The 11,887-nt window shown below is 43.9% G+C and overlaps 1 protein-coding gene across 1 annotated transcript in view; it reads left to right on the top strand.

The window, feature by feature from the left end:
* Ddrgk1 (DDRGK domain containing 1) overlaps positions 1–3,253 on the top strand; it is a 12,817-nt gene extending 9,564 nt beyond the window's left edge. Inside the window, exons 7-9 of the mRNA XM_005380785.2 lie at positions 272–328; positions 818–866; positions 1,235–3,253. Coding sequence (XP_005380842.1) covers positions 272–328; positions 818–866; positions 1,235–1,401 — 273 coding nt within the window. The 3' untranslated portion in view covers positions 1,402–3,253. The remainder of the gene's footprint in view (positions 1–271; positions 329–817; positions 867–1,234) is intronic.
* Positions 3,254–11,887: the final 8,634 nt, after the last annotated feature.

The following is an 11,887-nucleotide window of genomic DNA, read 5'->3' as shown; positions in this document are numbered from 1 at the left end:
TTGCCAGGTAGGCACTGTGCTGCTGAGCTATATCCCAAGCTTAAATTTTATTTTGAAGTAGGGTCCCAGCTGGCGTTTAACTTGGGATCCTCCTGCCTCAGTCTCCAGAGTATCTGGGATTAATGGTATGGGCCAGCATGCCCAGCAAAAAAAAAAAAAAAACAACTTTTAAACAGAACAGGTCAGATGAGAATGCAGACCTCAGAGGGCACCCATGTGGGAGGGATTTGCCCAAGGTCAGCTTCTCCCTTTTCCTCCCCTTCCTTTGTAGCAGTCCAAGGTTGTGCTTTTGGAAGATTTGGCTTCCCAGGTGGGCCTGCGGACTCAGGTAAGCCCTGGAAGGTACGAGTGGGGTCTGTGTGGCCAGCAGGATTGGCCTGGCCTAAAGATGGAATCTCCTAATGCCCATTTAATCTGCCCGCAATCAAGCGTGAATAGAGTGTAGATGTCTCCAGGCACCTTGAGAATCTTGCATTTCTGCTAGACTGAAGAACAAGTGGAAAGAAAAAGAAAAAAATCCCATCCCTCCACCAGCTCTTGTGACCAAAACAGCCCAAATCCAGTTACCTTGACAACTCCCTTGTACACAGGCTGCTTTGTGGCCACATGTCTCCGCTGCTGTCCCCCCTGCCCGCTGGAAGAGAGCCTCTGTTGGGATCTTGCAGAGCCCAGAAACAGGCTCCTGCAGACAAGCAACAGAGTCATGCTGCGGGGCAGTCTTGAGAATAAGAAGGGATTTGTCTGTAGTGGGAAGGAGGAGGCAGGTGTTTTCTTCTGGGGACAACAACACCTGTCTCTCCAATTGTTCTCCTCACAGGACACCATAAATCGAATCCAGGACTTGCTGGCTGAGGGGACTCTAACAGGTGAGAGGTTGAGAATCAATCATACAGGCCCTGACCTTGGGGAGTATCTAGTCACAGGGGCTCCAGAATTTCCTTGCAGAGCCAGGATGCCCTTTCTGGGTGGGGAAAGGGTGTACAACAAGGGACACCAAGTAGCTGGTCACAGTTAGAAGGAGGGCATGCTGAGCAGTGTCAAACTGGCGGTGGTTGATAAGGACAGGCCAGGAAGCCTGACTGACTTGTCTGCTTGGATGGGAGGCAGCCAGGAAAGGCCAGACAGGCAGGAGACCTGAAGGGTCTAGGCAAGTTTGTGGAGAAATGGGTGGGCATTCTCAGGCCAGGTGGGAGGGCCCGAAATGGCTCAGCCCTCCAACCTGATGTCCCCACAGGTGTGATTGACGACCGGGGCAAGTTCATCTACATAACCCCAGAGGAACTGGCTGCTGTGGCCAACTTCATCCGACAGCGGGGCCGAGTGTCCATCACCGAGCTTGCCCAGGCCAGCAACTCCCTCATCGCCTGGGGCCAGGAACCCCCAGCCCAGGCCCCAGCCTGACCCCAGCCTGACCCCAGCCTGACCCCAGCCCTTCCCTCTTGACTCAGAACTGGTGTGGTGTGTCTGGACATATGTCTTCACCCTTCCCACCATGCTGGGGCAGTGATGAAGTGTGGCTAGGAAGTTGCAGATTAAAGGCCTGAGAGCACTGCTGAGCTTGGTCTGACTTGGTGTGGCAGATGGCCTGGCCTGGGATCTCAGATGAGCAGGTGAGATCCAGACCTCAGAGTAGAGTTGAGAGATAAGGAGGGTCCCTTATAAGCTGGTTGAAGTCCCATTTTCATCATTTGTAAAAAAACCTATTGTGAACTTACTATGTTGTTTTGTGCCCTGTAAGCCCAGCCCCCAAAGTAAAAATGGGGAGAGCTTTTTTTTTTTTTTTGAGGCTAGGTCTCCCTATGTAGTGCAGGTTGGCCTCGAACTCATGGTGATGCTCCTGCCTCAGCCTCCTAATGGCTGGGACTACAGGCATGTACCACCATCCCAGCTGGGGAGAGCTCTTAGGCCCACGCCATCCTTTACTGTGCACAGAAGTCTCATGAGTCAGGAGCTCTAGGTAGGGCTGAGAGCCATGGGGAGAAGAGTTAATGAGAGGTACAACGGTAGAGTCTTAGGAAGAAGCAGCCTTTGAGGGAGCCAAGAAGGGAGTCAGTGAAGGAGGGAGGCTAGCCAGCTACTTGCAGGGCAGGTAGAGGAAGAGGAAGGCTGACTTCAGCTGAGTGTAGTTGTATAGGGGAAGGACATGGTTCGTGTGGCACATCACTTGAGTTCAGCTCTCTAGCCTTGACAGAAACATCTTAAATGGTGTAGGTGATTCCACCCCACTGGTGGCTGTGAGGACCATATGCTCAGGAGTGGGTGTGATGAAAGATGTGTGTCTCCTGTAGGGTCAGTCACTCTAGTTCTTTGGGCTGTTCATGGTGTGAGCATCCTGCTGGGCTGAAGCACATGTCTAAACATGTATTCTTTATGCATGGTAACCCTGAAACACAAACCACCTACCTCCTTTGGTGCCTGGAGGGGAAGGCAGCTTTCTGTTCCTGTCCAGGAGGAAACTACGGATAGGTGATGGGGAAACAGTATGTCAAGGTCCAGAGCCTTGTAGAAGTGTCAAGAGTGACTTTTGACTCCTGTGGTGCTATAAGCATTGATGTGGAACCTAACTCCAGGTGAGGTGTGACTGCTAATTCCAGCAACGGCAACCATTTGAGTTAGTGTGTGAAGAGCTGCATGCATTGTTTGGAAGGCCATCTGGGTTGCAGGAGAGGGAGGAAACATAACCACAGTGTGAGGCAGGAACATAAAATTACAAAGGGAAAGTAGAGATGACTTATAGTTAGGTCAGTGTATCTCAGTCCTGGTTATTCGTTACAGTCACTTGGGGCGTTTTCCATAGTCTCACGCCAGCTCCGTGTAGGATCAGTTAAATCCGAATCTCTGGGGGTAGGATCAGAACATATCAGTCGGAGATTGTAGAGGGCAGCCAAGGTTAGAGCCCAGGAATGAAAGGTGGGGGTAGGTAGAAAGGCAGGTGATAAAGCTATAAGTATTAAGATCCCCAGCAGAAGGGGTTTCTTGCAGAGCAAGATAGCAGCCCCAGGAACTCTGTCCTTTCCCCTCAGCCATCCTCCTGCGCTGTCTAGGTGGTATGATGCCTAAAGCAGCCCCAGGCCCAGCATCCCACCTTCAGGATGATGCCGAAGCCTCTGCCACTGAGTCACAACCCAAAGCTAGAAATTACTTTAAGTGTTTGTATATCTTAAAAAGTAGACACATATGGTATTATAATTATTGCATTACTGATTTGTACATGTGACACTAGAACTAATTATAAATATTTCAGTACTATGGATTTACATTTGCTTATTCATTGCTTCTATTTTAATTTTTTTGTTTCTATTTTAATTTTCATTCCTTTCTTCTCTCTCTCTTTTGTTTTTGTGGTGGTTATTTTTGTTTTTATTTTTAGTGTTTGGAGACAAGGTCTCACTGTATAGTTCAGGCTGGCCTCAAACTCACAGCAATCCTCCTGCCTCAGCCTCTTGAGTGCTGCGTATGCACCACCACACCCCGCTTTTTATTCCTTTCTGAGGGAGCAGTTTTTGTTTATCTTGGAGCACCAGGGTTACTGTCTGAGGTGGCTGATACAGGTAAGACTAAAGATTCAGGACCAAGGACCCCAAGTTTCACTGTGATTCTACCTGAACATTTGAAACCTTTAGGTGGACCCTTTTTCAGAGTTAAATTTCTCTCCTTCATCAGGAACTTTTGACTGTTGGCTCCAACCAGGTAAGTTCTGGTTTTTGTAACTCCCCAGTGGTGCTTGTCCTGGGAACCCTGTCTTCACCGTCCAGCCCAGCATAGGTCTATTTTGATACCACATCCTCCCAGTAAATAGCCTGGTTCAGTTTGGTTTCATCATAACCCCTTTTTCATAGATCTTCATAGGTTGTTACTGACAAGCCCCATGGTTAGAGAGCTATGTAGTTAATCAGCTTGTCTTTTCAGGTGATGGCAATTTAGGAGATTAGCCATTAGTTGAAAATTACTGAAACTGGGTAGTGGGTACGTGGAAGTTATACTAATCTCTTCTCCAACATGTTTAAAATTCCCCATAACAAAAAGTTTAAGATTAACACATTGAGCTGTTCATGGCCTCAGTTTGTGCTAAGCCTCAGAAAACAGGCTAAAATAGCTGAGCTCTGGGAAGATACCAATGGTCTCTCCATTCACCAACAGTTGAGTGACTCCTTTGGCTTCCACAGTGAGACTGGTGCAGGAGGTGTGTTGGATCTTAGGCCCTACTTAGATGAGTATGGAGTGTTCAGTTTAGGAAGGAGGAACACCATGAGTTCGAGGCCAGCCTGTACTGTACAGCAAAGAGAGCCAGACGTGGGAAGGGAGGTGGATGCTGAGCCCAGAGGTTTGGGCTATTTTTGGTGATCTGGGAAAGGAGAATGTTTAGTTAGTTAGTAAATTAGTGTTTTGAATCAATAACTTGCTTTTTTTTTTTTTTTTTTTTTGAGACAGAGTCTCACTGCGTAGTTCAGGCTGGCTTTGAACTCATTATGTACCCCAGGCTGGCCACTAAATCATGGTGATCCTCCTGCTTCCGCCTCCAGAGTGCTGGAGTTACATCTGTGTACCACCATGCCCAGCAGTAATTTACTTTTTTGACCTTTACAATCATGTATCTCATAAACTCATTACTCTCTCTCTTGTCAGCACCTTCCTCTAATACCCCGTTACCCCACACCCCACACCTCTAGTCCAAAGCCCTAGTCTCGCTACTGGAGGCAGCTCTTCCACTGTGGTTGTGGTTTTTAGACTTTGAACAGTATCTCATTTTGTTGTGTTGTGTTTTGCAGTACTGGGGATTGAACCCAGGGCCTTAACACTAACCTACATCCCCAGCCCTTTCTTTTTTTTTTTTTTTTTTTTGAGACAGGGTCTTGCTATGCAGTTCAGGCTGGCCATGAGCTCACTTTGTAGCCCAAGCTGGTGTTGAACTCACAACAATCCTCCTGCCTCAGCCTCCCAAGTGCTGGGATTACAAATGTGTGCCAACACGCCCACTCTTTCTTATTTTTGAGGCAGGGATTGCTGAATTCCCCAGGCTGTGCTCAAATTGGCAATCCTTCTATCTCAGCTTCCTAGATTGTTAGGATTACAGGTATGCAGTACCATGCCCAGTTACTATACATAAGTTTTGGGTTGGTTAAGATGTTATTTTGAGTCTTGCAAAATCCCACCTCTTCAGTTTATTGGGGATGAAAAATTGATGCCCATTTGGCCTAGCCCCTGGTTCTTTGGCATTGGCCTGTAGTTTTGTTTGTGATCCTTAGGCAATCTCAGTCTTGGCATATCAGGAAGAACAATTGATTAGAACAATTATGTCTAAAGTAGTAAACTCAGCAGTAACAATAGCATCAAACACAGCCTAGAAAATGATAAACTGTGGTACATACTAATTTGCCACCTTTAACTGTGTGAACTAGATTTGTGGTTATATAACAGTTGAAAACAAATCAGAGCTGGGTGTGATGGTGCACTTCTGTAATCCCAGCACTCCAGAGGTTGAGGCAGGAGGATCACCATGAGTTCAAGGCCAACCTGGGCTACAAAGTGAGCTCAAGGCTGGTCTGAACTGCATGGTGAAACCCTGCCTCAAAAAGGCCAAAAGAAAAAGAAGAGGAGGAAGAAATTAGTAGCAAGGCTGAAGGACAAAGGAAGATGATACAAACTTTGGGAAACTGGTAAAGAAAACAGGGAAAGAAAGAAGCAAGAAATAAAAAGAGAACAAGACTAGAAACAATTCACACTCATAAAAGCAAGAACAATAAAAAAAAAAAAAACAAGGAAAAACAATTTTTAAAAATGTCCACTTCAAGGTATGCCTCTGCTGTCACTAGTAGACAAAGTGGGCAGAGAGTCCATATCCATGTTGATTAATTAAAAGTGGATAATCTCAGCAATGTACATTTAGCTTCACTGAAGTTCAATTGGTTTCTGGCTGTGAGGCTGGAACCCGATTTGTTTAGCTTGTAACAATCCATGTCCTTCCTGCTGGCTTGAACTCAGCTCCTTGACCTCCTGCCAACTTGAATTCAGTTCTGCCTCACCCTGGCTAGATGGCATCAGCCCATAGCTGTTCTGTGTTTTGAGCCCCGTTGTCCTTCTCCAAGATGGCTGCTGGCCAATTGCCCTCTCCTGGGGAACATCTGAACCTGAATGACTCACCAGCCACTGCAGTTTGCTGCATTCTCCCCTCCATTCCACTAGTGTGTCTCCATGGAGGTCTCTGAGGTCCCCAGTAGTCACTGTGTAGGTTCGAGCTGCCCTTCCCATGCAGTAAGTGAGGGCCCAGGGAAAAAGCACCACCTGCCACCTTATTTGTTGAAGTCTCTTCTCTCTACCCATGGGCTTCAATTTTTGCTTCAGATCCTTGCCTGGGTCCTGAGGATCCACTTCCCTCCTCTTCCTTGCATTCTTATATCCTGACGTCTGTATGCCAAATCTTGGAGATGCTGTTTCTCTGCTACTGACCACTCTGCCATTTTGCTGGAAGTCTTGACTTGCATTTCTAACATATATAAAAAACACATTGACAGGTCTGGTGGTACAGGCCTGTAATCCCAGCACTCGGGAAGCTGAGGCAAGAGGATCACCATGAGTTAAGTCTAACCTGGGCTACAAATGAGTCCAAGGCCAGCCTGAATTGCATAGTAAGACCCTGTCTCAAAAAGACCAAAGTAATAATGATATATAAAACACATTAGTAATAGTAACAAAACTAGGGCTGGGGATGTAGCTTAGTGCTATAGCACCTGCCCAGGATGTGCAAGGTGCTGAGTTTAATCCCTACCACCATAAAAAATAAAAGCCCCCAGAACTATTAATGGTCCAACCATGTCAGAGATGAATGAGATTTAATACATTTGCTGCTTTAACAAGTTTTCTTTTACTTGTTTGCCAGTAAGATAACTCAGGTCACTTTTGTTGTTGAGCGATATCCTATAGTTCACTGTGTAGTTCACCGAACACTGTGTCTGTGTGGACACAAGGTTTATGTCTAGTTTGCCAGTTACCTTAATGTCTTGTTAGTTTGTGCATATTGTCTCATCCCAAGGTACGTCTAAAACACATAATAAATACAGTTGCCATAGGTGAAAAATTATTAAACATATAATCCATTATCACTAGGAAATTGTCATTTTTCCACATTCCAGTTACTCAGCAACTTAGGAGAAGAAAAGTTGGCAAATATAATTATGTGAAGGACACAAAGGCAGGTAATAAAATTTTTATTAAACCACCACTATGAGTTCAAGGCCAGCGTGAACTACGTACTAAAACCCTGTTTAAAAATATCAAGAGAGACCCTCCTGTTTCACAAGTAGATATGAGTACTTAGCACTTACTTGGGGTGGTAACTGGCCCTTGTTTCTGTTTTGTATCTAATACCTTGCAGTGAGATTTAGAGTGTGTAGGTATAGATGAGTTCTTTTGTCAGTTACACAAACAATATTAAAATGCTATAGTGAGGTCAGAGACTGGGCGTGTGGCTTGTGGTAGAACTTTTGCTTAGCATGCATGAATCCCCGGGTTCCGTCCCCAGTATCACAGAGGGGGAACACAAATGCATAAGCCATAGATAAAATGTATAACTAGTAGAGAATGGTGATAGGGAGAATACAGTCATGAGTATATATTTTTCAACTTTTTTTCTTTTTTTTTTGGTATTTTTCCAGTACCAGGAATTGAACTCACGACCTTGCGCTTGCCAGGCAGGCGCTGTGCCGCTGAGCTAAATCCCCAGCCCCTATTTTTCAGTTTTTTTCCTTAACATTTTTCTTGGACCATCTGTACATATGTGTTTATGTGTATACAGCTTAGCTTAGAAAAAAGCTGGTAAAAGACCTCAGCATACTGTTATCATAACCATTTCAGTTATGCTTTTATATTGGTCTAGATAACCCCCAAGCCCTTGACTAGTAATTCCCAGGAATCTTTGGCCCAGTTCCAGGGGTTTTCATTTCCTCATAAAGCAAGCATAGCTATAAAAAACTTTAGTACAAACACCTAAGTGTAGTGTGGACTACAATGCCTCTTCTGTCCCCAGATTAGTGCTTATAGGTAACTGCAGTCATCCTAGAGAAGCCCCAAGTCCCCTTCCTGGTGACTTGGTGGGTAGGACCCCACAGGGTCAGAGTAGTCTTTGCTAATTTGATGGGTTCCATTTGCATTGCCCCAGTATCAGCAAAGCTTAAAGTATTTTCAACTGCTAATTGGCCATTTGGTTCTGTGAGTGATCTGTTTCTCTTTGCCCATTCATCTATAGACAGCGATTTGCAGTTTCATCATTCAACAAGTGAATGAGCATCTGTTATATATATTAGTTTTCTAGTGCTGCTGTAACAAATTATCACAAATTTAATGTTGTAAAACAATACACATTTATTATGATACAGTTTTGTAGCTTAAAGTAGGGCCTGTTCCTTTCAGGAGAGTCTTTTCAAATTTTCAGAGGCCACCCATTTTTCTTGGCTTGTGACCCTCTTCCTCAATCTGTAAAACTAATGATGCTGCATTGTTGACCATTTTTCTATAGTCGTACTTCCCTTCCCCTCTCTTCTGTGTTCCTCTTTCACTTTTTTTTTTCTTTTTTTTTTGGTCTTTTTGAGACAAGGTCTTGCTATGCAGTTCAGGCTGGCCTTGAGCTCACTTTGTAGCCTAGGCAGGTCTCAAACTTGCAATGATCCTCCTGCCTCAGCCTCCTGAGTGCTGGGATTACAGGTGTGCACCACCATGCCTGGCTACAATTTTCTTTTATATCACTTGTCAGTTTTTTGGCATTAAGATCATTTTACCAGTAGAAGATGAATTAGAACGTTATCTCTTTTTTCATCTCATGATTTTTTTTAAAGGTTTCAAATATTTATTATTGATCTGTCAGTACTGATCACAAAAAAAGATTAAGATTCCTGACTAAGCATGTTCCACTGTCCAGCCAGTGGTATTTTTTAAGCTTGATACGGTGACATTTTCTTGACCATGATAAAGAGGGTATCATCTTGTGACCTCCGAGAGGGTAAATGTGCTGCTGCTCATGTGGAACTCCTTCCAGTCCCAGCTTGGTCCTTCTCCAGTGTCTCCTCTTGGAGTTGTACCTGATTTTATTACCAGTCTTCATCTGAATCCATTGAGGAATGGGACGATTCTGTTTTTGCTTCTTGGCCAGGAATCCTTTGATTCTGAAAGTCTTGTGAGACGACATGGTTAGGCTCAGAGGCAGGAGTACTTTTATTTTCCGTAACCACAGAAACTAAAACCTGGGCAGAAGTGAAGTTGGCAGCACGCAACCCTGTCGACGGATCAAGAATGGCCCCCCTCTTCTTACAATTTTTAACTAATCTCTAAAAGTTGAATAGAAGCTGGGTATGGTGCCACATACCTGTAATCCCAGCACTCAGGAGGCTGAGGCAGAAGGATCACCGTGAGTTCGAGTCCAGCCTGAACTACATAGCAAAACCCTGTCTCAAAAAAACAAAGCAAAACAGAAGAGTAGAATTTAACTGAAATAATTTGAGGGCTGAGGAATGTGTAGCTCAGTGGTAGAGCACTTAGCTAGCATGTTGAAGGCCATGGGTTCAGTCCTTAGGACTGTAAAACAAGCCCCACTATGCCTGTCCTGTTTCCTCATAGCTTCACCAACATGGGCTAGCATCAGTCTTGATTTGTGTGGAGCGGGGGTACTGGGGATTGAACCCAGGGCCTTCACACTGAGCTGCATGCCCAGTCCTTTTAAATTTTTGAGACAGGTGCAATAAGTTGCCTTCTTGATTTAACAAAGTCAGGTTAGCACATAATAGTGAATCTAAATTTCAGCTGTTCCTGGTTAATTGGGAACATTCTTTTGGATATTTATTTTTGAATGATCTTCTCTCTCTTTTTCTTTTTTGAGATGAAGTCTCTCTCTTGCCGTACCTGGTCTGGGAGTTCTCAAGTTGCTGGGACTGCAGGTGCATTGCCACCCCACCCAGCCATGAATGGTTTTATTTAATGATTGCTTTTTCTTTGGCACACTCAGCTTATTAACTCATATACATAGTATTTAATTTTATTTCCTTGAATTGTACTTAGGGATATAGCTCAGTGGCAGAGACCCTGACTGGCAGTCATGAGGTCCTGAGTTCCATTCCAGGTCCAAAAAACAACCCCAAAAGATTATTCCCCCAAACTATTATGAATAGTTTGTGGTTTTTCTGTCTATCCTGCTGTTACCAGAAATTGGCAAAGGGGAATTGTAGCTTCATAACATGAAATAGTACTGTCTTTTCTGGGCTCTAATTTACAGGATGAGGATGATTTGTTTAGTGAAAGTTCAAGAGAACTTTTCCACCAAACTAAACTTAGCGTCTTTTTTTGGGGACATTTCCTGGATATTTTCTTCCTTTTTTTTTTTTTTTTTTTTTTTTTTTTTGAGACAGGTTCTTACTATGCAGTTCAGGCTGGCCTTGAGCTCACTTTATAGCCCAGGCTGGTCTCGACCTTGCAATGATCCTCCTGCCTCAGCCTCCCAAGTGCTGGGATTACGGGCGTGCACCACCACGCCCAGCTTCCTGGGTATTTTCAATGTCTTCTGTAATTGTTTCCCAGAAAATAGTTACCTTATCAAGGTTTTCTTTTGTGTTAAAACAGATAGTGTTCTCTTATTTTGGTGTTTCTGAAGATGCAAGACCACATTCTGTATGAAATAAGAACAGAGAACTATGAAGAGAAAGTTGAGGTCCAACTTATATCTCTCCTTCGTTAAGAAAAAAAATAGAGGTAGAGTGGAAATTGACTGAAATAAAAATAAGTAGAATGAAATGTCTTACTGTCAAAACAAACAGTACTCTTGACTGGAGAAAATTAAATTTGTGATGGTAAAGAAAAATGAGATATTTTTCTAGTATGAAGAAAAACAGAACAGAGATTTGACAATGGTGATCCAATGTGGTAGTCTTAGGGGAAAGAAAAAAATCTGTTCACAGAATGTGGACAGGAACATACTAGAAGACTTTTCTAAGCTGATGAGACATCCTTTGTGTCTGGAAAATGAATAAAGGCCCCCACAGAGATTTACGCTGGCAATGTGTTTTGACTTTCAAGGATAAAGAAAACCCTTACAAGCACGGGGCCTTAACCAGACAAGCCCAGCTTTGTTACCATTTTCCGTGCTAGAAGACAATGGGATAAGACAGGAGAATTTTGAGGGGAGAAGTTTGAGACACAAGAATTCTATAAACATTTGCACAACCATGAAGGCATTTTCACCTAGGGCAAAGGCTTAGAGAAATTGTCCTTTCTGAAATCACCAGTCACGTGAGAGATGGGTCCAAATGACGAATGGATAACTATAGCATAAAAAACTGGCAGTGACATTGAAAGTAACTAAAAATAGAGCTGGTAAAAGCCAAAACTGATTGAAGAAGTCGTTTCTGTAATGCTGAACCCAGGGCGTTGTGCATGCTAAGCAAGCGCTCTGCCACTGGGATACATCCTCAAACCTTGACAAAAAGGAATCTTTATGGCAGCAGAACTCTGGGAGGATGTGACAGGACGACGGCCCGGCCAATTTGCCAGTTCAGACTCTCTCAAATTTTACCAAAAAAAAGGAGCTCAGTGAGACAGCCCTAGGTTCAGTCCCTAGTACCACACACACACAAATGTAAACAAAAGTTGGGTTTCTCATCCTGGATAAAGTGAACAGATAAAAGGTGTGAAGGTAAAACCCCACCAAAAGTACAGTTATGTGTCAAAAATTTTTCAATTTCTCATTACATAAAAGAGAACGTAAGGGGCTGGGGATTTAGTTTAGCGGCACAGCGCCTGCCTGGCAAGTGCAAGGTTGTGAGTTCGATTCCCGGTACCCAAAGGAAAAAAAAATGTAGACATTTGTCATTAGCTAATTTGAAATATAAATTAAAGGCAGCCACTAGGA

The sequence above is a fragment of the Chinchilla lanigera genome, unplaced genomic scaffold (assembly GCF_000276665.1).
Source record: "Chinchilla lanigera isolate Chin_1 unplaced genomic scaffold, ChiLan1.0 scaffold00014, whole genome shotgun sequence".
NCBI lineage: Eukaryota > Metazoa > Chordata > Mammalia > Rodentia > Chinchillidae > Chinchilla > Chinchilla lanigera.
The sequence above is the reverse complement of the archived record's forward strand: the minus strand, read 5'-3'. Positions and strand labels throughout refer to the sequence as shown.